Raw genomic sequence first — 26,159 nt, forward strand, 5'->3', positions numbered from 1 at the left:
AGCTGCCTGATTTTTAGGAATTTAGAATCAGTTTCTAAACCACAGTTAAATAGAGAACTTGGGACTTTTGACATATCTAGGAATTTCGTCTAAAATTTTAGAGAAGTGCTCAGAAAACACTGTATAGAACCAGAGTCCGACATTACAACAGATTTTCCTAAAAATAAACCCACACATTCTAAATAAAAACATAGTTTAGTAACGACACAGCAAAACTTTCACTTACTTTCCTGCTGAAGTGAGACACCCAGGTAGCTCGGACAAGCTTGCGCTTCTTGTATTTGCAAACCGGGCGGATTCTAGCAGCCATGCAGGTATCGTCCGACACAGCAACAAGGCTGTTAAATGGGTTTTGTTTGCCAAATCTCCCCACGTTCGTGCTGATCAGAGAACTGCTGCTGGAGGAGCCAGTACGCAAACTGCAACCAAATGAAAAACAACTCTCAGAGCAAGATAGTAAGTTGTAATTCTGTATTTATGATTGTGGCTGCGACACCCGAAGACCCCTTAAGGGTCAGCAGCTAGTGCTTACGAATTTTGTTCTCGCCACGTTTTCAGTCTTTGCTGCATTCTCTCTCAAGTGGTATGCAGACTTCTGAATATTTCATTCGCAACAGAAATGGACACTGAAGGGTCTTAACGGCTATATTTTCATCAGTAAAGGGCAGAAAGTCTTAAAGCCAATGCAGATGTGGTAGCCACTAATAACATATGTTCTTTCTCCAACAAAACTTCAGCCAGCAGCTCAATTATCATCTGTTAATTATCATCTGATAATAACAAAGACATTTACTTCCCATAAAGACAGCCATTAAACCTAAAAACGTTGGCAAACATTCTTTCTATTTCTCTGTTCACCATGGGGTTATGGTAAAATCTGATGTTGTATTTCAATAAACAGATACAAGTTTATGGCCTTGCAGGATATTCTTCTTCTGGAACCATCTGTAAAACAGTGCTTTTGTGAAAGATCTTTTTGTAACTGGTCACACGTTCGTATTATCATTTAAAAAACTTAATTTATCTGTTATTTTTGTTGGTCCCAGTCAAGCATGATTTTTTTTTTTCCTTGGTTTGCATGGCAAACGTTCTCCTAAAATTAGAAGTTTAAAATCTCTATTTTTGTCATGCGAACCAGAAAGGTTCTAGCTGGATATTCCAACTCCATGCCAAACCGTAGGATGGCCAGGCAGAAATCAGCAACGTCAGCAGACATCGACCTGAGGTACTTGTTGGTGACAAGTCCTTAGAACAAGAAGAAACCCAAGCCTCCCCACCCCTGCCACTCTTCACAAAATGAAGAGCTGCTGATTTACATTCAAGTTAGATCATTCTATACTGTTGTCCATTTGTTTTCAGTTTATAAGCCAAATCCTATTCAGCTATAAACATGAGGAAACACATCTGTACGAAAAGATGTGCTTAGAGACCCAAATTTCCCCGGTCACCTCTTCTTAACCACACAAACCAGGAAGATGATAACATTTTACGGACAACAGTAAGAGGCAAAACGCAAGTGAGAAAGTGTTCCACAGAAATATATAGCACCGATGTTCTGTAAGTAAAACCAAACTACTCTATATAACAGGGTATGATGAACCTCTGAAGTCTACGGCCGATCTATACGAGACTATTCTTTCCCAGTGGCCTCATGCCTCCTGCTGCCCTACACAGGAAACACAGGTTTGCAGCAAAATTGGTGTTTTGGACCCGAACAATTCCAAACCACAGTAACTTCCACAGTAGGTAGCTCTGGTAGCAGGATGAGGAGGAGAGGGTTGCTGTGATGAGATGTCACTGGCCAAACCAGAAAGAACTCACTGCAGTTGGATGTACACAGGCCATCCCACCTGAACAGCGACCTGAGCAAGATGTTGTAACAGCCAGGAGGATTGGTCTCGGCCTCTGAAACCAGGCCACCGCTCTACAGCTCACTGCCACTCTCACTCCAGGGAAGTGGAACAACAAGGAAAGGAGAAGATCCGTGGCCAGAACCACAGTTTCTGGGTTCATCTCCACCAAAAACCTGTACTCACTCATGTGTTTGCATCTGCCCTATTGTTATTTGTCACACAAAGACAATTAACTTCTAACGCTATTTTTATTGTATAGCATTCCACACCTGAATAGCACAGAAAAAGTTATACAGTAATTTTACTTGCAGTTTCTCAATACGTCTCCTTATTCTCACAAAATAGCCTTAGATTTCCACCGTGAAGTTTTAGTTAGGAGTGTACCCAACGATCCTATAAAAGTGAGGGATAACCAAACTGGGAAAATCGAAGATATATTTTCAGTTTATCACAGATGACTCAGGGGTGTAAGAGTGTCAGAGAGCACTTTTAAACTTGCGTTCAAGGGGTCCCAGAACTTGTACTCTTCAAGCGCATTCTAATAGTCTCAATACCCTCCAAGGAGCTCTTGGGAATAAGAAAGTTTGAGAAATTTCTATTAGCTTTTGTGTTTAACAGGAAGTTCAACGTATCAAAGTTACACACAGAGGAATTCTAGGCTCTTACTCTCTTCCGACTGCTGAATAAAGCTCTGTATTAAGAAACTTTAAAAATACATGGCACAGCTTGTAAAAATCCATGCTTTCAAGTCTACACAGGATACAGCTTTCCTTCCAAGAGAGGCAGAACCTTCAAAAGCCATTACTAGATTAACAGAAACAAGACAAACAAGCTATCTCAGACAGTGCTTCCAACACAAGCAGAGGATGATTTAACCAAAAAAGATCTGAAGAGACAAAATATTTAAATTTTGGGATCACGTTACATATAGCTACTCATTTAGGAGTGCTGAAAGACAGATCATACTACACAGCACAGGAACTATCCACTGGAACTTATTTTTACAAGTTCCAAAATGGAAATCCTGATTCTGTGTATACACTCAAAAACACTCGGGGTCTCTTCCCTGACAAGGTCCAAATGAATTCCTAGTATCTGAATAATTCCAGTTTGGGTACTTATCTCGGGATGTGAGCTGGATGCAGAAAGAGTTCTCAATGATTTTCCCAAAGTCTGCCTATTAGGGAACTGCCTCCCGACGCAAGCACCCAGCCAATTCTACAGAAAAGTAAAGAGCACTGAAAAAAGTCTTAAAAGCATTTAGGCACCAGAAGAAAACAAGAGAGCCATTTTTTTAATATCTTAAGCACAGTCTTTTCACCTTATGAAACTTGTAATCCTTCAAGTCAACCTGAAGAGACTGTGCTTAAGATGTTAATGAAAGCAACGTGTAATGCCATATTTGCAAAAACAGGTTACAGTGATGCACAGTAACGAGTTTGAATTAACACAACCAAACCTAAACAAAAAAGCAAGGCTCATGTTGCATTGCAGAAGATGACAGGTCCAAGTACTACGGTAAAACAGAAGGGTCCTGGCAATTATCCTGCTGGTCTCTGGCTCCTGCTTTCACACTGCGGTGGCGATTGGTTCGAACATTGCCAGCAAAGCAGTGGCTGTTTGCAGCACAGCAGTCAGCCATCACTCTCCACAGAATCAGAACTTCACCAGCTCCAGCAGGGCAGTGTAGAGATTCCTATTCATCCTAATAAAACTGTTCACAACAGCCTGCCCTACGAGCAGGTCTGCACTCCTGATAAGGGAATATGGAGGTGCTCCTCCCAGGGGGGCAGCTTCAAGCTTCCTCTACTTCTTCCTCTTCAGACCTTTCAGGGAATTAGCTGTTCCTCAGAGCCCGACACTGGAGGCCTGGCCAGAGCCCACATTATGTAAAGAATAGCGACTCCCTGGTACCCATGCCATCCCAACTCCTCAGCCTTTTGGTTTTTCACAGGCAGAAGCATGCACTACCAATTCAGTTTTATCAAAATTGGTAACTGATGTATAATAAAATACACAATGCCTTACTTGCAATTAAGAAGATTCACTGCAGAGGCAGCAAGTATAACATATTTCATGGAATACAGAAGCAGAAAGTAGTATTTCAGCTGGGTTTAAGATGACTTAACTCCTCAAGTATGACAGAGACCCACTACATGACACTGCAAGTAACTATGGATTAAAATAGCCATTTAAACAGATTTAGACATTTATAACTTGGTGTAATACTTTCAGAATCCTCTGGATTTCTACAATGTAAGTCAAGAGAAAGTGGGGTTTATTATCTGCAGAATTAGCTGACAATAAAAGCACGACTACTAAAGTACCTACCTTCAGAAGATTAGCAATGTTACTGCTTCAAGCTCAGGACTAATCTGCTAAGAATTCATTAATTTATCAATCACTGTAGCAGAAACACAGAACTAAGTGTCTGCTTTGAATAATCTATACTTTGGTGCCTCATTCTACTGCAGTCCAATCAATTCCGGGCTGAAACTACCACTGTTAAAATGCAAGCTAGTTCTACTGGAAAAACCTTTACTGAAGTCATCTACGAAAGAAAACAAACTCTCCTCTAAAAAAAAAAACCAAACCACAAGATGTTTTATTTCATTAGGCAATGCATCAGCCTGAAGCCTCTGCATGTTGTGATTTGTCCAATTTCAACTCCCCAAGACTAAAGCTCAATCAAATGATTATAAGAGCATCAGGTACCTCAGAAGAAGGTGCTGATTTGCAAGAACCATCATGCTGGTTCAGACCAAAGGTCCATCTCGCTCAGTATCCTGTGGGGCAGCTGGGCTGAAAATGGGCAAGGAGAAAGGGGTGCAGAGGAGGCTTGGTGGTGACCAGGAGATCTCGGAAGCCGTTCCACCTAGCATCAGCAGCCTGCCACTGAGATGGCGCTGAGGAAGAAGGGTGCAGCAGCCCAGATGCAGATGCTTCACATTGCCAGACATGTCCTGTCACAAGCAGGTGAGTCCAGGCCACCAAATGCCAAGGTGTCTCTGCACGCCAGGAAGTGAAAGCAGCTCCCTGCTGTGCCAGCACGGCCTGGGCAAAGCAAGGCTTTGCTTTGAACAGGACTGGCTCCATCTGTGCTCGAACTGTTTGTTCTTCACCCACCACGATGGCAGTGGCAAGATGCAGCCAGGAGGATCTGCCTACATTAAGAACAGCAGGCAGGTGGCTCTGCAGGAAATAAAATGCAGGGGCCCTGAGGGGATGTCTAGAAAATGAGTGTAAGAATTGGGCAAGTACATACAACACGTACCCTAGTGCTCTCAGGAGTTTCTCCCAGCACCTTCAGCTCAAACCACACTTAGCTTAGGCAGTCCCAGTATTAAGCAGCTTCAACAAATCTTTCTACCATGCAGCAAAATGCAGACTGGTTCCTGCCTTCTCAGTAGCTTCACAGAAAATGGAATGATGGTGACGACTTTACAGAAAATGTAAGGAAAAATCCTCAAGAAATAAAAGCGGTAAGTGCCCCAAATTTTACTCAATTTAATTTGAAGTGCCAACCTGTCATCTTGGGCATTTATGCCTCCTTAAACTAAACTTGCTCATATGTCTTTCACAGATCCCCTAAAGTCTACAGGCATCCAGGACTGGAAACTGAAAGTTTTTTCTCTAGACTAAGTTGACAAGGGAAGAGGAAATTTCATTTGAGCCCCTTCTTTGTAAGGGATGAAGGCCTGAAAGGCAACCTAGTTGCAGCCATCTGCTTACGAGAAAGAACTGAGAAAGCAGCACTGATCTGGTGGGGGAAGGAACATTTTCACTGTGAGACTTCAGTGCAAGTTTCACCATGGTGTTGTCTCTATTGGGTTTATAGCCCTCCCTCCCTATCACATGTTATCCGATTTACACAGGATTGGATACAGTGTGAAGTGAGTTTTTTGGCTTTTTTTGAAGCAGCACTAATTCTTCCCTCTCCCCTGTCCCAAGAATAAGGTGAGAATAGCTGGAGAAATCTTCAGAGGAGTGAAATAGAAGGGAAGGAAATCAGATTAAAGACTTCTGAAAGAGAACAGCCTACAACCCAAGGAGGTATCACAAAGCTATACATGAAAATGGATCAGTTGGAAGAACAGCATAGTAAATCATCGGGACAATCAGCGCATTTCACGGTTGTATTTTCTAGAGAGCCTCTCTTAACTGATATATCCAGTACTCCATGGCATGAAAAGCTTATTCAGAAATTTACAGACTAAAGTTTGCCTCTTGCTACCAAGCTTCTTGAAGCCCACTGACTGCTTGCACAGGACGTATGTCCCCAGTTATTAAACCAAACCGAATGCTAGTTAAACACTGCATGAAGAAGGAAAGCTCCCAGTTTATGTAGTAATCACCACCCCTCTCCCCGTCCATAAAAATATGAAGACTTAAAAGGCTAAGGTATCTCTTCACCAACAAGACAGGCAAGATTTACTTCTCTATATACTTAAAATTAATAAGTAGAAAAATATGTTCTACATTCTGTGCAAGGAAAGAGACTGAAAAAGCTCAGAAATCCACTTGTTAAAGAAATAAAAATCAGGTCACCAGGATGCTGTATAGCATTCAACCTTAACCTAGAGAGGCAAGGTACAGTTTGGTCACCTGTTCATAAAAAGCAGGTACTATCTTCCAACAGGCTGCCTACAAGACAGACATCATCATCTATACATTTGGCAGTTTTGCGGTTTTGGTTGTTGTTCTTTTACACAATAAATCACAACTGGTAATTTTATATTACTTCTTGCAAGAAATTCCCCTCTGGAATCCCAACAGACATGCACACCTATTTCAAATTTTTACAACTGAACTGTACATACAGAAATCTTTTAGCTAGAGATCCCTTTCTTAGCTATTATCACCAATGCCTTAAATATGAAATTACTTTGATCAACCTATGAGGAGAACTAACCAGTTAAACACTCCGTTGACTTGGCGAGGTGATGTGGTACAGGCTCTGAGGGGTGCTAGAGACCCACTGATGGGTGTGCAGGAAGGCCTTTGACACACAGGGTTTCCTAAAGACTGTGTAAGATGAGAGCTCTGCAAGAGAAAAAAAATGGAATCTCAAACTCAGTAAAGCTTAATGTGGCAATGAATCTGAAGAAGGATGAGGGGATAGAGAAAACAAAACAAAAGAGTAATCTAAGGAACACTTTGCAATTCTAATATTGAACTTAAGTAGGCCCAACATCATCAATCACGTGCCATTTAATCAATTGTATTTCATGCAACAACCTCCAAATCAACCCAAAGTCCTATTTTAAATGCATTCGTTCGCATCACAAAATCAGTAACAAAACAGAGCTTAGTTCTCTTAAGCTGGAGACTATTTTCAGGGCAAGATGGCCCAATTTTTGAGCTATTCTGCCTTTTCCACTAGACAAAAAGCTTATACTGTACTAAATGCTGTACTAGTTTCATAGAATATTTCTGAAGTGTTAACGAAATACTAGTGTTATTTAAGAACATTTGATGTTAAACACACACTCATTTGACACGATTCTGAAGTGTCACTACACTTTTGATTTCCACACCATTAAGCCCCGATACCTGCAGTTCACTGCATGTGTATATCTACACTAGCATTAAACAACAAAGCCCCCAAAGGTAAGACAGCAACAGGAGTACAGCTTTCCTCATACTGCACTATCAATGTCCCAGCTTCCTCCCTTGAAGGAAACATCTTCTTGTCGAATAATTAATACAGGGGTTTACTGAGTCACAGACTGTATCCAGAACACAGCGTTCAGTTGGCAGAGCTTCCATTAACTTGTTTATTCCCTTTTTGAACAATGTAATTTTGCCACAGAATATTTCAAATCTGAATGCAATTACTGACTATACTTTTTTTTTAGTAGATAGTTATCATACAATGAAAATAACCAGTGAATCATCCCACGTTCATCTTGAATCTATCAAGCACAATCAGTCACCTTTGTTCCCACCAGAGTTGAGTTACACAGTGTTCAGATTCTGCAGCTTACCCTTACACATATCGGAGTATCTTCCCTCAAAATTTGCAATAGAAAAAGTTAAAGCAAGCTTTCAAGAAAAGGAGTCTTAATTTTTTTTGTGTCCTCTGAAACACAAGTATTTCCCCTGCTCTACAGCTGCAGCTTGTGAGAGTTGACCCTTCACAGAAGTTAAGGCTAAAAGTACCTGTTAAGTCCCTTGGTCTGGTGACCAGAAGCCACCCACCACCACCCAGAAACACCAGGTTCTGCACAGCACTTAGATAAGGACGATCCTTTAAAAAGGTCTTTAAAACCATCATACACAAACACTGCGGGTCAGAAGTGCCATCAACACCAAGACTCTAGCAACAGTTTAAGATCAGAAATTGAAGTGATCCCAAATACTGGTTTTCAGGATTTTTTCATGACTGCAAACTCAATCACTGTTCACAGACCTTGCACAGTAAATTAACATTCACAATAGATTTCTGAGGTGGTTTTTTTGTTTTGTGGTTTTGTTTTCCTTTGTTTAATTTTGGAGGACTAAGAATACACAAAAGTACAAGAGCTTTTTTATAGCATAAATTGAAGCAAGTTCAGTTGTGTCAAATACAAAGTATAGTAGACTGATATCAGCTAATGCATTAATAGATCAGAAAAAAACAGCAAGAATGAGTTCTAAAGAAATGTTAAAATAGCATATTAAGACCAAATTATTTGACGCGATTTATAAACTGCTGCTGATTTAAGACTTGCTTTAATAGAAGTTTCTTTCTTCACTTCTATCACTGCAAAATTACGTGTTTCTTGATGACTGACCTGTTTCTGCATATTACACAGGAAACGGGAAGGCACAGCATCTCCTGCAGGGCACCTTGGGATAGAAGATGAAGGCGAGAGCCACCTGTTCTTTCTGGAGGTCACCAGTGACACAGAACCCAACTGGTCCTGCTTCTTCATTAGGTTTCCAGGCTGACGGTCACCACCAAGGACTACTGGGCCCTGGGGATAAAAAGCAACACCAAATTCCACTCACGGAAGTCACAACACAACAAATATTTCTTAAGTATATGCTAAAAGAAAAATAAACAACTTAGGAGTAACATTTTGAATTAATGAAGTTGCCACAGAATTGTAAGTGTGCTCTCTAACCTAGGAGAAGCAGTTTAAGGAGGAAACTTTACTAGGTCAACATCAGTGCTGTTTGTTTTTCCTAGAAGAGCTGTCCACAGCCATGGCTTATAATTAACGTGCTGGTTTCAAGGTGCTCCAGCTCTGCTCACAGCTACAAGGAGGCATAACTGAGATCAGCAAAAAGGAAATCAAGACACAACAGTGCCTGCAGGACATTACTTGCTCCGTATCATTGGTCATGGACCAGCAGACATTGGTGTCTGTGACTAGAGAACATAGACTATTCAGAATAACATGGCAGTAATTAATGCGTACTGCTCAAAAGGTGATGATTGCCATGATTAAGACTACCATCCTCCCTATTTCATTTCCGTTTTTATAATGGGCAAGGAGAGCTGGCCACTCTGCCGTTCAGTTTGTTCTGCTCCCGTCACACACACCCTCTTCATCCGTACCAGCGCGTGCCTTGCAACACACACAACGCCCTACACACCAACCTGTTTCTCTTGATTATCTTCCCTGTGCTCAACAGCGGCTTACTAGTTTCTCACATCAGCAAAATATCTCTTTAGTACAAGAGATCGGTAGGAAGTAGCTGGAAAGTTAGCATCCCTTACAGGGAAATTTAGTGTTATTCACTGTGTAGTCTACACTTTCTAGCACCTGTGCTATAATTACACACATACTTGTGAATGGAAAAAAAACATTACGCAGAAAAATTAACTTATTTCACACATTTGCATTCATGTCTGTATAAACATCATAATTTCTTGAAAACAGTAACTGCTTTACAGTGAATTAAAGACAATCATTAGCTAATTTCGTTAAAAAATATGGCTAAGACAAATTCCAGTTACTTAAAGATCCAAAGCATCTGAAAAGTTAGTATTCTCCCTCATCTTCTTGTGCTGCAATAGAGAATAATGTTATCAAAGTCTAGGGCCGTTAGGAGTCATTATTTTCCATAGCATTAGAGTAGAATCAAAGACCAATTTAGATCAGAAGGTAAACCTGGAAGTCATCTAGCCTAAGACTCCCCTCAAAGCAGGTCTGACTGACCCTCTCATTGGCAATCCTAACCAAGAACACCAATAAATTAAGGCTTTTCTCACCTCAGATCTTGCAGGAGCACCTACAAAAGTGTACAAAGGAGTAAAGCTATATGGGCACCGCTCTTTATCTTTGTCAGGGACACATGCCCCAGTGGAATTGTAAGTTTTAAATTTATCAAAAATCATCCAACATATTTGATTTACAAAAGCTGATGCAAAAGGAAAGTGCATTTATCCAGAGAAAACACACACATATGCAGTAAGGACAATACTTAAAACCCTTTTCCTTCCAGGGTTGGAAGGCATGAGGAAGGAAAACACTCAAACCAAGTAAAAACCTTCACATCCTGCTTTTTTTTTTACCCCAAACTCTAGGGAAATGAGCTTTGCAGTTTACACTGAAATCCAGACTCAACTAACTTCAAATCAGAACGTGAGAGTGATTTCAGAAGTTCAGAAGCACCCTGACAGGATTGACTCAAGTGTTTCCAGAGAGTTTTGCAGTGGACTGAGAGACTCTTAAAAGGGGAACCCCCAAAACACATTTTGCAGGTTTTGAAGACAGAAAGCTTTTTTCCCACAGGAAACCTAGTCACACAGAAATAAATATTGTAGTCAAGAAATGAGTATTCATCCTATCTATCTTCTACCATAATGCTTCTCAGATATTGAAGTGAAACATTAAAAGGTCATGGCCTAGAACAAAAGCCTAAAACTTGTGTACACAGTGTTCTGAGATTTAAAGATCCATGTGCTTTAAACAGTGACACCTTCCAGCAGGCATCAAGGCTTGAAACATAACAGTACTCTGCTGGTTCCCTGGCACTATGCCCGTTTAGAAATCAACCCTTGCAAGGACCAACTTGGTGGCTTACACCACTGTGGAGCCCCATTCCACTAATGAACTGCTCTGCCTGCACAAAAAGATGAAATTAAGCCCCTCCTCCCTCAGCAAGCTCTTACTATAATTTTTGTGAAGTAGATAGAAATCACAGCTCTCAAAAAATAAAGGTAACAGCTCTTACTGGTACGGGACTAACTCAAAAGCTCTAAAGCTTTTTTGCCCTCACCTTTATTTCTACAGAGAAAATACCATTCTGCTAAAGAAACAGCCCGTGAATAGCTTCCAGAGAACCTCCTGAGCCATAAAACAGAAAGCTAAAATTACCTTGGCAGCTCGAAGTCGCTTGTATATATCTGTCTGCTGTCTTATTCGATATTCCAAATCGGAGATTTGAGCCTGCAACCACGTCCAACGGCAGATAATGGCTGCTCTCTCCATCGCCCACTGACACTCTGCATGGCGACGTCTGAAAAGCAACAGTTTGCTTGTGCTTATCATTTAACAGTTTCAACGCTACAAAAAACAGTTTGACAGAAATTCAAGAACAATTTCTCTATTAAGTGATTAAGAGTTTGCGAGGGATATATGGGGGGACATATTCTCTATTAAGTGATTAAGAGTTGGTGGGGGACAAATGAGTTTTCCACCCACAAATTCTACCAACACCTAGACTTAACTTACAACTCCTATCCCCAAGATAGAGTGGTCAATACCATCCTTCAACTGTGCAACAAAATATATTAAAAAGGAGCAGGTATCATTGTTTTGACTATCACAAACCAGTGCAGAAGTCCAGATATTTCTAAATAAGCACAGAAATTACTTCTCTCCTCTGCAATTTCAGGGGGTAAAAAAAATGACAAGAACAACTGCCTGAAGGGACAAAGTCCTAGCTTGTGCTGCTGACCACAGAGCAGGACAGACCTGTATTTGCGACACTCCTCATAGCTGTTTGTGTAACCTCTACCGACAAAAATCCCACATGTGCCCTTCAGGAAGGTACCCCAGCGCTTCACCGTCTCAGCTGCAAGATTTTTAGTCTATTGCTTGAATGTCTGTTGCTGTAATAGAAGACTATCACACCAGTGCCATGTCCAACACCAATATTAAAACACACCCACATGGATAATACTTTATTGATACTAAAATTAAAAGTAGTGTCTTCACTGGAAGTTACTGTTTGAATGAAGGTTTCAGGGACTGCACTGTGAGTTCTAGCAGGCTCACCAGCCAATGAGCTGTGTTGCAGCATCAGGGACCTTACTGGCCTGCCACACAGCATCCCTGCCTGACAGTCAGAACCTTTAAGCTACAGACAGACAAGCAGTGACAATCCAAATTATGGCACTTTAAGAAGCTGTTGTGCCCAGCACAAACAGCAGCCTGTGGCACCCACTGGCACATGCATTATACCTATAGGAAAAAAAGAAAGAGGCAGATAAGGTCCCACACCTAGTAAGCAGCTTGAATTTCTTTTGGTGAAGCAGAAAGGTCACCTTGCATAACAACATTTTTTCATAATTTTAGCGCTACTGTTTCAGTTATACTGCTTACTAAACAGCCCCACAGACTACTATATCACTTCTAACTGAAGCACATAGGTGGAGTTTATTGACAAGAGCTCTTCCACAGAGGAAAATACCTGATGCAAGTACATTTTTGATCCACAATGGGGAGTTTTAATACACAGCCCTGAATTCTGTGACCTACGGCTCTGGGCAGTTCTCGGTGGCAGCACTGTGCGGGGAGAGCTGGCACTGCAGTCACATAATACAGGGCAACACACACCTTTGTAGGCTGCAGGAGATCCTACAACAAGGTTATTCTTATGAAATGAAAGTTCTCTTTCAATACCTACACCCATAAATAAATTCACAATCCTAAAACAACCTCAGGGCTTAAAGACTCTCTCAGAATTTTGTTATTCTAAGTAAGTAGTCTAAGAAAGATTTTGTAGCTCGCAACTACTAAACACACTTAGCATTTGATCTGAATTTATGGAGATTGAAAGCAGCACACATTCAAATAATCCTCATAATGTAAGCAAAATACAGCTACACAGCAGTACTTCAATCACTTGAGAGTTGGAAACAATGGCTAATGCAAACTCCACTTCACAAACGGAATTTGTGGAAGCTCCAGTGTATGCTTTTGCTATCACCAATAGTTTGCAATAACTTCAAAAATCATCTAGCAGAGGCAGGAATCTGACTGCAAAAGAATAGGGATAAAGAATAACTTTCAAGTTTAATTTTCTGTTCTTAACTCAAGAGCACTCACTTCACAGTCTGATGTAATTCAACTCAAACCTCTATTGCCAACCCCATGGTGGGTTTTTTTAGCTCTCTTCAGGAAGCGTGTGACCTACTTCACATCAGCAGCATAACGGCTAAAGAACAAAGACCAGAGAACAATTAAGGATAAAACCACCTTGGGGAAATGCTAAGAGGCTCTTTTTCATCAGTATGGGGAGTCTGCCGTATCTGCATAGGATAAGATGTGGCTACAGTTTAAGAACTCTCATTTTAATAAAGAAACACATCAAAAAAATATTTAAAGCAATATATCAAATCTACGAACAGAGCACCGACTAGATGAAAAAATCAGGCATCTCAAAGAAAAATTTTGGATTGTCTTTAAATTAAAGCTTCTAGAAACAACCGGGAATCAATATGCGAGCAGAGAGAGAAAAATCAGAAGGGGCCCCAAGCTACCAACGCAGCTTCAAAGCAACTTCAAAGAGTCCAGTTAGCACATCAGTGAACAAGAGACTTCTGACTGACAAGTTCATGCCAAAGGGAAACCAAGCCACAATCTGGCTGACCAAACACTCTGTAAAGAGGTTTTGCCACAGGAAGTTTAGCTGATACATGCTCCTGAAAACAACTTTTACTGATGCAAAGACTTTGTCAGGCCAAATAATGTCTCCTCAAAGTATTGTTTACCTTCCAGCCTGAAATCCGTTTTATTGCAGACATTTCCTTTTATTTATTTTTTGAATACCACCATCTTCCTCTTCCAATGATCAGAATTTTTTTTTTCCTTCTCCAAACACACTACAGCAAGAACACGTTGTTTCAAATGCCTGAAAACACTGAAGCATCCAACCTGTTCTCTCTCGGTCTTCAAATGTGACAATGCAACAATCAGAAATTAAGGTGCACAGGCCTACTCTATTAGATAAAAACAAGCACTGTTCAAAAGTGGACAGTGAAAAAGAGTTTAAAAGTAATTTTGAGCTGAAGATGTCTAAAAAGAAATTAAACAATAGGAAAGAGTTTTCAGGATACAATTTCATTTGAAATTGGAGCACCAGTGGAACTCCTTCCAACTCCACTCTGATTAAACCAAGTTATAGACAATAACAGGGAGGACCAAGGGAAGATATTAGTGTCTTGGAAGTTGTTGTGCCTGAGAGACCACCACAACAGCTGGTAACACAGAGCCATAGAAAGACAAGAGGCAAACTGAAGGCTTCCTCAGAATTGCTACTTTAGCCTAAGAATTCATAAACGTACCAGTATTTAGTGGGATATAAGCCCCTGTCATAATCAACTGCAGTAGTCCACAGCCGTGTAAGTCTTGATTATTTAGGTCTGGGTAAAGAACCTTTCACATGTCAGCTGACCACACTTCAACACAGAGGAAGAACAAGGGAGGCAAATGTACAACTCATACCAGGTTGCCTGCTTGGCTTGCAGTCTTTAATTTTTCTTCCTGAAGAGAATGGCATACTAGCTTTACTTGCTTCTTCCATTCACATCTTTACAGTATGGTTTAATTATTCCCAATTGCTCTAGAAGAGTTAACTGCAACAAATTCAGTATAGAAATTAATTCTTTAGATGCACCTTACTGAATCTCTCAAATCCAGGCAAGTCCCCAGAATATCCAAACAAAAATAGTATGATGCAATTAGAGTTTTAAAATCCAGATTTCTGCACCATCAGTGCTTTTCAGATTCCAGTTGTACAGAAAATGAAGAAAATGCCTGTAATATGAAAAGGAGTCTGTCTGTAGCAATAGCAAATTATTAGTACCAAACTGCTCTTGGGGAAAGTCATAAAACAAATTAGATCAGATAGCAAGCATTCTGAAAAAATTCAAGACAACCTGTGTGAGTATTCCTATGGATAATTAGCTACATTTGTATTACATTTACTGCTGCCATTATGCAATTGTCACAAACAAGCACATTAGTGTCTTTGACATATCACAGCTTCCCACTGCCTTGATAATAATTGCTATACTTTAGTACTAAATCAATTAAAGCTTGGGTAACTGTCAAACAGGTTTTTCTTTCTTTCCCTAGAGAAAGAGTAGCAAACACACAGGTATTGAAGTCAGTCACACGGAAATTGAATTTGATTAAACTGACATACAAGGTAAGCGACACACTACAGAACTGCTATTTAACAGCATGCAGGAGAACCCCTTTTCCAGTCAAAAAGTCTAAAAAAAAGTCTAAAATCAACTTCAATTTTTAAGGAAACTCATAAAAATCTTGTATAGACAGATACCTCTAAAGCCTCCCCCAGGACAGACCACAGGGTACTGACATTCACCTGACCAGGCACGGCAGGTCACCATGCTCTGAATTAGCTCCAACAATTTCTCTGGCAATGCACAAAGCAAGAAGAGTCCTTCCTTCTCCCTTTTGAAACCTCTTATCCACAGGGACTCTTACTTTCAGTTCTCCCCCAGCCATTTTTTTCCTAACACTGAAAAGACTATGTGCTTACTGACAGCATGACAACAGCAATCAATATCAGACAGTTTCTTTCTCAAATGTGTCTGTTGCCACTAGGAAGGTATGAAAACATCTGCAGACAGTAGCCTTCTGAATAAAGACAACAAGCTAAAACAATGTCTGAAGGAACTTACTACCTCCTCTCTAGATATTTTGATGACCGAGGCTGATGACAAGGATGCAGCAATTACAATTGACTTCTTGAGCCTGAATATCAGACTTCTGTTTGCAGAAGGCGTTTTTCTTGCTTGTAGTTTCCCAGGAAGCTTTCCCTCTTCCTCCTGACAATGACTCAAGCTCACTAGATCTAGTAAATTAAAAATACTGGTTTCAAGATTAAATGGAAGGAAATACGTAAGCCTCAGGTTACATAAGAACTAACTGTTCAACTCCATCGTTCAACTGCATGTGTGAGGCTGTTGGGTTTAGGGTTTTTTTTAAGGCAGGTTTTGTGTATGTATATAAAAACCCAAACAGGCCATATTCAGATTACTAAAACAGTGCTAAAAGAAATGAGATAAGCATATGGGTCATACTTCTTGTGATTAAACAAGGGTGTGGAAAGCTCTGCATCTCACAGCCCAGAAGAGCGCTCAACCTGGGAGACCACCATTCAAAGAGAAAATTAGTACTTTTTCTTCTTCGGTGACATTTTTCCCTCGGAGGTTTCTGCATGTCCTTATGCTTGAGGCTAGCGCAATCCTCACACCCTGATGACACCAAGTGGGATCACTGGCCTCAGGGAACATAAGCAGAAGATACCTCTTCTGAGCATGCCAGACCGATCTCATCTGCTCAACAAACTTCAGTCATGAGATGATGGGAACACAGCAGCAGACAGATACTGCCCCAGGAATGTCACAGAAAAAAACCAAACAGAAACAATAAGGCATTCCCAGATTTTAATGCACTAAACCACTGTTATATTAGGCATAAGCATATGTAGTCTTCTTTCAAGGAAAAAGATTCTCTAAGGCTTATTCAGATAAATTCTTTCAAATCTGCTAAATGCTTTCACCTAAAACACCTGAATTTCCCTATCTTCACTTTAAATCATTGTCTACAACAAGTTCTTGACAGGTATCAATCTGCTCCTTACAGATTCATAGACTGAAGGTCTCAGACTCAGACTAGATAGAAGGAAGAAGTTTTTTACAGTGAGTGTGGTGAGACACTGGCACAGTTGCCCAGAGAGGTGGTAGATGCCCCCTCCCTAGAAACATTCAAGGCCAGGTTGGACAGGGCTCTGAGCAACCTGATCCAGGTGAAGATGGCCCTGCTCATGGCAGGGGGGTTGGACTAGATAGCCCTTAGAGGTCCCTCCCAACACAAACCATTCTAGGATCTGAATATCGCCTTGTGGTAGGGAGGTCAAGATCAGAAGATTACAATGGTTATTTCTAGCCAGAAGAGAAAATTCACATGCTTTTGCCATTAGTTTAGGTACATTACTACAAGGTAAGAAATTTCCAGGTGTAGTTATCCACATCTAGCTTTCCACAACATTGGGAGAGTTACTACAGTATTAACAGTAGTGATCAAAATGAGAAAATAACCATTTAATACAGATTAGTTGGAAAAAAAGAGTGCAATTTCCAAACACTGATTTTGCCAGGTAATCTGACATGAGAAAGAGACCGATGTACGGGCGCATGTTCAACCCTTAAGCAAGAATGATCTACTATCAATAACCTTTTTTCCACTTCAAATCTCATTCTTGAGTTGTTTTATAGAATTTAGCTAATAACGCAATGTCCAAGGGCTGCCGCTTTGTTACATTTTTCGTGGTTGCTCTCCGAATGCGAAGGGTGGCAGAATCAGATCACTTCCACTTTGCTGATGCTCAGGAAAGCTCCAAGGGCCCAGGGAGGCAGGAATGCAATGGTTTACTGGGAAGAGACAGTGCACGGAATTACACACATTTCCATCTGAACAACTCCAGCTTCTGAAGTGGAACGAGGACAATTAACGTACAAAACATTAATTCATCATGGACTGACTGTATCGGGTTTGCATGGTGAGGTTTTGGTAGTGGGAGGACTATCGAGGTGGCTTCTGTGAGAAGCTGCCAGAAGCTTCCCCCACGTCTGACAGAGCCGACGCCAGGCAGCTCCAAGATGGACCCGCCGCTGGCCAAGGCTGAGCCCATCAGAGATGGTGGGAGCACCTTTGGAATAACGTATTTAAGGTGGGGGAAAAAAAACCTGTACAGCTGCAGCCGGAAAGAAGAGTGAGAATATGTAAGAGAAACAACTCTGCAGGCACCAAGGTCAGTGAAGAAGGAGGGGGAAGAGGTGCTCCAGGTGCTGGAGTAGAGACCCCCCTGCAGCCCGTGGGGAGAGGGCAGGCTGTGCCCTGCACCCATGGAGGTCACGGGGGGAGCAGATGCCCTCTCGCAGCCCTTGGAGGACCCCACGCCGGAGCAGGGGGCTGCACCCGAAGGAGGACAGGGCTCCAAGGGCAGCCCACGCTGGAGCAGTCTGTTGCTGGGAGGACTGCAGCCCACAGCAGGGACCCACGCTGGAGCAGTCTGGGAAGAGCTGCAGCCCGTGGGAAGGGTTCATGTTGGGGAAGTTCATGAAGGACTGTTTCCCATGGGAGGGAGCCCACACTGGAGCAGGGGAAGAGTGTGAGGAGTCGTCCCCCTGAGGAGGAAGGAGCAGCAGAGACAACAGGTAATGAACTGACCTCAGCCCCCATCCCCTGCCCCCCTGTACCACTGGTGGGGAGAAGATAGAGAAATCAGGAGCAAAGCTGAGCCCAGGAAAAAGGGAGGGATGGCGGGGAAGGTGTTTTAGAGTAGGATAATGAGAATTAAAACTAAATCCTGATTTGATTGGTAATAAATTAAGCTAACGTCCCCAAGTCGAGTCTGTTTTGCCCGTGACAGTAATTGGTGAGTGATCTCTCCCTGTCCTTATCTGAGGAGGGGAGGGATAGAGCAGCTTTGGTGGGCACCTCCAGGGTCAAAGAATAAATTACACTAGGAAGTGGCAGAACAGGTAAGTTTAAGAGACAGCTTTTTTTACTCTCCTTCCCTTCCCCAAGACAGTCATTCCAACTATCAGTTTTCACTGAATAGGTCATCTCAGAGTGGAGAGAACATTACTTCAACAAAACAGTTAGAAAAAGACTAACATCCTCTATAACACAACTAAACCTTCCCATGTGCCCAAGGCTAACTGCTCTCTCCCCTCTTTAGAAAACAGCAAACCTCAGACCACTTCACAGCTGACACCCTACAAGGTACAGACATTACTTAGAGGATCCGATACATACAGCAGATATATCTGGCAGGATTAAAACATCACCTGGCTTTACAATCTGTGCTATTAGCTGAGAACTACCATACAGAACCACTGCTGGTTTGAGTCTTTCCTAAGAAGTGATTAAGCCTTCCCAAGAGCTAGCAGTAGCCAAGCAAGGTAGCCCTGCTGCCTTCTCCTCCCCACTGCCCAAAGAGCCCCTCTTGGCAGACACCTAAAACCACAAACACCAGATTCAGGGGACACAAAATGACAGAATAAAACTAATTTTTCTACAGAGCTGACAGTTTCACGCTGTGATCCAGTCCACCTGGGAGCCAGAGATGGCTGTGCTCAAACAGGGGCACAGAGCCAGGCCAACCCTTTTGCCAGCAGCTAGCTGTTAACCAGCTTCTCTTATCAAACTGCATTCTTCAATGCACCACACAAGTACTACTTCTGGATTTAAAGTTGAAAAAAAAAAAACCACAAACAGTAGAGACCCCTGTTCTCAGCACCGCTAGTTTTCAGACTACTGCTTCACACGCAGAGAACAAAACTGATCTTTTTGAAAGTCCTGCATGTTTACTGCAAAATGCAGACACTTTGCCCACCGCTGAGATCAGCAACCCTGCCACGTCTAAGCTGACACATGCTGCTTCCTAGTGCACGTCACAAACATTCCTACTGCAAAAGCATTTTCAGTTAGTTTTGGAATAATACAGAAGACCACTGTCAGTGCAGACCCTGGGCTTTAGAAAAGCATTTACCTTCGTAAAGGTAAAAGCTTTTCTTCATGTTGTTTGTCCCCCACACTAGCACCAATACAGATACCTCCTTTCTATTGCATGACCACAGAACAGTCTTATTCTACTCTTATTTACCAAACCAGGGCCAAATTTTATTCTCCCCCCACCCTTTACATCAGGCAGCCTAACAAAAAGTCACTTCTTAAAAACCTGATCTTGCTCATATCCTTAAACCAAGATGGATACAACAGCATTAGGCTATGAAGTAGCACACGCTGCAGAAGGGGTTGCAGATAAACGCCTTATATTTCTGACCTAATATATGTAAAACCAACACAGAAAAGAAAGCACCACTAAAGTACATATGGTAAAGAATACTTAATGTACAAGTTTTCAAGACAAAAACCACATAAAAGTTCACAAGGAAGCCGAAGAGATGAACACAAGATGAAAGCTCCCATCCTTTGCTGCCTTCGGACCAACACTACCGCTCTCCCCGCCGCTTCCCCACACCATCGCCCCCAGGCTCCCCCCACGGGGCTCCAAGCACCGTCCCCTCCAGGGGAGGAAACCCGAGATACGAGACTACAACCACGTTTGACCCCGCGCACCGAAATTCACACCCGGGGGGGCTCCAGAGCCGTCCCTCCCCCACGACACGGGGGTCGCTCCCGGGTTTAAGGAACGAAGCTCGGGGGAAGCTGTCAGATGATAAACAGGGACAGCAAAAAAAGGTTTTCTCACTCTTTTACCACAAAAAAAAAAACCCAATATTCAGAAGAAGTACTATTAAAACGATGATTTAGACTCAAATAACCCGAAAATGCACGTTTGAGTGGCCAGACCCCTTAAGCAACTCTACAAACGCCCCAGGAAATACCCAAGAGGCTCCTCTCCGGGGCAGGGCCGCGTCACCCCCGTACTCACCCTGGGAAGGCCGCGGCCAGGTGCCGCTGCCCGGTGCCGTCCGCCTCGCTCTCCTCGCCGGAGCCGCTGCTGCTACCGGTGGCGTCGGAGTCGCAGGCACCCTGCATGGCGCGGAGGCGGGCGGTAGCGCTGGCCGCCAGCAGCCGCAGGTCGGGCCCCAGGGCGGGCGGTAGGCCGCCAGGAGGACCCACCCGCCTCAGGTACCGCACCAACCCGGCCAGCTGATGCCGGACGTGCCGCTCCACCTGCCGGGCCTGCAGCACCCGTAACCGGCAGCGGAGGCGCCGCGCCCGGCTCCACAGCGCGGCCTGGCGGCCCCGCGCGGCTGCCGCCCGCCTGGCGAGCAGCGGGCAGAGCCGGGGGACAGCGGGGGCCATGGCTGCCGCCGCCGCCATGCCGGCCTGAGGGCGGGAAGACGCCGCCGCCCCTCAGGGGGAGCGCGGGCCGGCGCCGCGCCTCAGCACTGCGCAGGCGCACACCGATGCCGGCCGCCCATTGGCTGCCGGAGCACGCGCTCGCGCTGCAACCAACCGGGAAGGGTAAACAGTTCCGGCACGTGGTGGACGGGGCGGGGCGGTGAGAGGAGCAGGCGGGTGAGCCAATCACAACTGTCTGCCCGCCCCCCGAGTCTATATAAGCGGTAGGGAAAATGGTGCCCCTCCGTGAGAGCGGGTGGCGGGGGACGAGGTGACATCTTGGCCCGTCGCACCGGTCGCGTCTCCCGAGCGCTGAACAGGCCGGGCCCGGCCCGGCGCTCTGCAGCCAGCAGCGGTCCCCGCCGCCCACCGCGGCTCGGCTGGGCTGCACGCAGGCAGGGCGCGGCCGCGGGCAGAGCGAAACAAAGAACGCGTCGAGTACAAGGCCTGTTCCCACCGCGGAGCCCATCCTCCGCCCTCGATCTATTTTATATGCTAATCCAATTATAAAAGCATCTCAGCCTGTGATTAATCCAGCCCAAGTAACGAAAAGTCAGTTAGCCAACTCCCTGAGGGCTTTCCGTCGTGCCTGGGCATGAGGGAAGGAGGTGCTCCATGCTGGCGGCTCCCTGAGGGCCGCGCGAGGGAGGAACCAGCTCTCCACAGCAGGTAGCTTGCAAGCCACCGTCTCTCCAGAGCGGAATGGTCAGTATTGGTAATTCTGAATAGTGGGCAAAACTGGAAAAGCTCAACTCACTTAATCAAAGAAAGCTAAGACTATAACCCTTTACGTCAGCGGATCTCGGATAGAGTCAGGGAGAGCCTCCGCTGGCAGAGGCTGCGTGGGAAATCAAAGCAGCCACAACTAAAGTCAGTGTCTCGTGGATACATCACGGTCTACTGTCTCTAGTCTCTTCTAGCCAACACTTACCATTTCGTAGTTTCCTGTAGAATAACACCGCGAGGCAGAAAGCAATTAAGCAGAGTTAGCATTGACAGTGCTGAGAGAGGAATCTACAGAAAATAACACCTGAAAACCACACAAAGAAGTTGCAGAGAGCTCCCAAAGCACACAGACCACCAGAAGAAACGTTAAGAGTGAAGAAACAATGCTTCCACACATGCTCGTCAGAAGGTGGGATGTTTTATGTTATTTAAAGAAGGGACAGTAATACTTTTATTTGCAGTTTTACTGAAAAATGGTCACAGAATGAGCTATCGTGACCTATAGTGTTTTATTAGGTGTTTGTGTCAGCTTTATATGTTATTGTAGCAGATTGAGAACACGGTTTCTAATAATGTTATTTAATATCTGATAAAATATTTTTGTCAAAGCAAAAAGCCAAAAGCAACATTTAAGAATTTAATTCTCACAGTTGTCTCATCTGCCCACGCAAAACCTTTTCCCAAAAGTTGACTTGAGGGTACAGCTGCAGCTGAGGAGATAGTGCCATTGCTAGTCATATTTTCAGGCCAATGTAATTCAGAAGCAAATTGTATCCATTTTAACAATATTAGGCCACAAAAAGGTGCCTGAGACAAGGCAAAAAATGGAAAAAGAAGGAAAAAAAAAAAGAGCATTTAAGAAGGTAAAGAGGAGGTGTTTTTTCCAAGATCCTTGATGAGCCAGTGTACTTCCAAGGAATTAAGGTTTTTCTATTTCTAATACTAATGTTTAATTCGGAACAGATTACAAAGGTACTTAATACAGTGAGATACTACTGGGTGTTTTATAACTATTTCATGTTGGGGGCTGGAGGGAAATCCATACATTTTTTTCTTGACCAGCACAGAACTCTGCCCATGTAACTTTTTTACTATCCCAGAATTACCCACATCCTGTCATGTCTCATCATGAAAGCCATAAAGAGATATTAGAAATGAAAGCATGGAGATTCATATAAACAAAAGAAGACATGATATATTATCCGCTGACAATCCAGTCTAACAACTTCCATTAGAGGCACTTTTTATATTTTGTTAGCAGCTTGACTGCACAATTTTCTTTCACAATTCTCAGCCTTAATTTAAAAAGCAGTTTATCAGTTTGCTCCAGTATCTACTTTTCTGACGTTGAATACGTTATCCAGATTACCAGCAGCTTTAAAAGGTACAGCGGGGAATTTCAACATCCTCCTTCACAACACAGGGGATCAGGAAATGATCTTTCTCAGTTGTTCCGTTGATTACAACTAGTATACGAGGCCAAACAGATTTATTCCTTTTTTGGGGTTGTGATTTTTTGTTTTTAACTGGCTTCCTGCTTCTAGTGTCTTTAAAATACTTTTTTTGTTATATTTAACAACTTCAGTGATTTGTTCATATAATTCCATCTCAGAAGTTGGAATTGTTTTACACACTGCTTGTTAGCCTGTTAATTGGCTTCAGCAGAATCTCGCCTTTCTGATTATGAAATAATTCAGTCTTGAGTCCAAAGAGCTCTGGAGGCATGCTATTTAGCCAGATTGGTTTACTAGCTTCTCTGCCTCTTGGTTACACTCACCTTCTCCACAGTTTGGTTTCTGTAAGTCATCCCTAAGCTAAATTCAGTGGGTTTGTGTGTGACTTTTACTAAGCTACAGCACTTTGCCTTTAAGATTCCACATTGCTGCAGCAGCTGTTGGTAGCATTCTATGTAGAAAAAAAGAAAGATTCCTGACTTTCTGGTAGCAATGATGAACTCAACAATTGCATTAACAACAACTGACCTTCCAAACAAATACTCACAGTAACTTTTCAAGTTAATCCTCACAGCTTTTCCAAAAACTATATTAACCTTTTAATACAGAAAAAAGCCTAAGAAAGCTGAATTGAAACACTTTCCTCTATGCTTCCCATATTTTTCAGTATCCTCCAGGTATTGTGACAGAAAGAGCAGCAAACAGTCTGAGCTTTTCTGACAATAAACTGCTATAAAATTACATTAACATACAATTAGGCCCTTTGTCTCTAGGACTGCAACAAGAAAAAAAACAAACGCCAAGTATGACCATTCACAGCACAGTATGAGCAAGCCTGCAAGGAAGTCTAACATAACTGGATTGTAAAGATGTTAAAAGGCCTAAAAAGAGTATCAGCTACTTATTTAATTCATTCAATGAGAGCTACAATGTCTGGGTTGTAATAAATGACAATAAATGAAAATCAAATTAAGAAGGATGTTCTACCAGAATTACAAGCCTTCATTTCTTGCACTCATTGTAAACTGAACAGTTTGCAGTCTCAAAAAACAGAATCTTTTTCTGTGTGGGCTTTTTTTTTAATACAGTATTTTCACAATTTGTTAGGAACTTCATTTGGGAAAGAGACATATCAACTGGACAGGTCTCTATTCTCATTTAAGGATGGGCAATGGGGATATCTTTTTTCCCTAAAGCACCGCTGTCCCTCAGATGGCACTGACTACCTGGTCCCTTTTCTGGTAACTTTTAAACCGGCTAACTAGTTTCAAATCGACTCAACGGAGGCATTTAAAAAATGCAGAGGTACCGAGTTCTCCTGTGGAATGAGGAGTAAAGTCAGCCCCTTCCCACATGCAGTGGTGTAGGCTCAAGCAGTCTGGACACTACGGTCACACAGTGATTTTCACGGGTTTTGCACTGCTTGCTGTCTGTTGTACAGCTGACAGTGAAGGGACATGGGCAGAAGAGAGGTTAACAGAGGAGGGGCACTTTAGGGGATATGGTTGGGGAAAATACATGGATTTTTAGGTGTCTAGGTGAAGATCTAAGGTATGCCAGGTGGCAGGAGGGGCAGGAATACAAAGAGGAGCTGCAGTGGTTGTACAGCAGTTTGGTTAACTAGAGGGCAATAGACAGGAGACTGTTTTCTGTTAGTTCTGCTGGACGTGGTATTTTTAAGTTGGGTTGTTTTTTTTTTTTCAGAACAGAAATAGATTATTAGCTTGGGAAGCTTGGGAACAAAAAATCAAAATACTGTCCATGGTTTTTATCTTTATTTTACAGTTACAAGGATTGATAAACTGTATTTAGATCTTGTCTAAAAACAGCCTTTGCAGCATCTCTTCGGTTACTTGGAAAAGAGACTACAAAGTAATACTAATAAAAATATCGTAATCAGTAGGAAGCAAGTAGAGAACTATAATTAAGTGATCATGCTTTAGATGGCTTGACAGATTTTCTACAAAGTCATTGTATTAAATCAATTTTCCATTCTAAGCCCCCAAAACCAAATTGCTTTACTTGTTACTTAACAGAAGACTTTTGAATGATTATGCAGACTTTTGAAGCTAAGCTGGTAATAATGGCTTAAGTTACTCCCCTTATCTTAACACTTTCTTTTATTATCCTTGTTCTTATCTGTAAATGCTACAGGGGGATGAAGATTACGCATTAACCTTTTGGCCTTTGGAGTCTACAGAAATAACTGGACTTCCTGCTCCATCTTCTGAATAAAGGTGCAGTAGCTGGAGACCCCTAAGCATCTGCAAATTTTCTATATTCTCTGGCACTTCCTCCCATCCCACATGCGTTCTTCAGTCTGTCTGACCTAGACTTTTGGCTCTGCGAGCAGGCCAATAAATTTAAGGGAAATTCCGGTTTGACACACTCTTACCCTTACACGACTTCCTTTCCATCATGTTTTGGCTCATGTCCTTGGTACGACTGACGCCAAGAGAGCTGTGGCCTGCAGACCACAGCAAGAAATACAGTGAGCTTAAATCGTCCTGGGCATCTCAATGCTTCTCAGTAAAGAAAATATGTAGTGAGAACATTTTCAAATGTCATTTCAATCTCACCGAAACAAAGCTCTTCTTAGGATTAGTACTCTGAAAGGGTTTATTTTATAACTACATGGATGGTATGAAAAATCACAGTGAATAGAAAAGGCCAGAAAGAGAAGCGAAGAACTCTGCACGCAGAGCTGTTAGGTAGTAATTGCTAAAGCCTGTATCAAACCCACATTGAGTTTAGGGTTAAATTACCACCCAGAACCTTTCCCCGCGTTTGCCTTGCCATCCAAGTTCATGTTGCCAGAGAATCAGTGATACGATGGCAAATCAGCAAACCCAGACTACAACTATTTTCCCCTCGTAAATGAAGCTACCCTCATCACACATTTGCTGCTGCCCCTGAACGAAGCTCACCGTTGCACCCACGCGGATGCAACGAGAGCGGAGACACGCTTTGTCTCACGGCTGTTGAGAACGTGAGTGTGACAAGTCCTTGCACGCTCCTGCTGCTTTGGCTTCTAACGGCAGTGAAAAGCGAGG

The 26,159-nt window shown here is 42.7% G+C and overlaps 2 protein-coding genes across 2 annotated transcripts in view; one reads left to right on the plus strand and one right to left on the minus strand.

Moving 5' to 3' along the window:
* LOC141952853 (KAT8 regulatory NSL complex subunit 1-like) overlaps positions 1-20,905 on the minus strand; it is a 32,918-nt gene extending 12,013 nt beyond the window's left edge. The window contains exons 1-5 of the mRNA XM_074890804.1: positions 20,511-20,905; positions 11,165-11,306; positions 8,630-8,812; positions 6,766-6,896; positions 227-419 (exon numbers count right to left, since the gene is read on the minus strand). Coding sequence (XP_074746905.1) covers positions 227-419; positions 6,766-6,896; positions 8,630-8,812; positions 11,165-11,306; positions 20,511-20,905 — 1,044 coding nt within the window. The remainder of the gene's footprint in view (positions 1-226; positions 420-6,765; positions 6,897-8,629; positions 8,813-11,164; positions 11,307-20,510) is intronic.
* Positions 20,906-21,324: 419 nt separating this feature from the next.
* DHX30 (DExH-box helicase 30) overlaps positions 21,325-26,159 on the plus strand; it is a 40,459-nt gene continuing 35,624 nt past the window's right edge. Inside the window, exons 1-2 of the mRNA XM_074874289.1 lie at positions 21,325-22,061; positions 25,261-25,343. The gene's annotated coding sequence lies outside the window, so the exon portion shown is untranslated. The remainder of the gene's footprint in view (positions 22,062-25,260; positions 25,344-26,159) is intronic.

This window comes from Strix uralensis, chromosome 1 (assembly GCF_047716275.1).
Source record: "Strix uralensis isolate ZFMK-TIS-50842 chromosome 1, bStrUra1, whole genome shotgun sequence".
NCBI lineage: Eukaryota > Metazoa > Chordata > Aves > Strigiformes > Strigidae > Strix > Strix uralensis.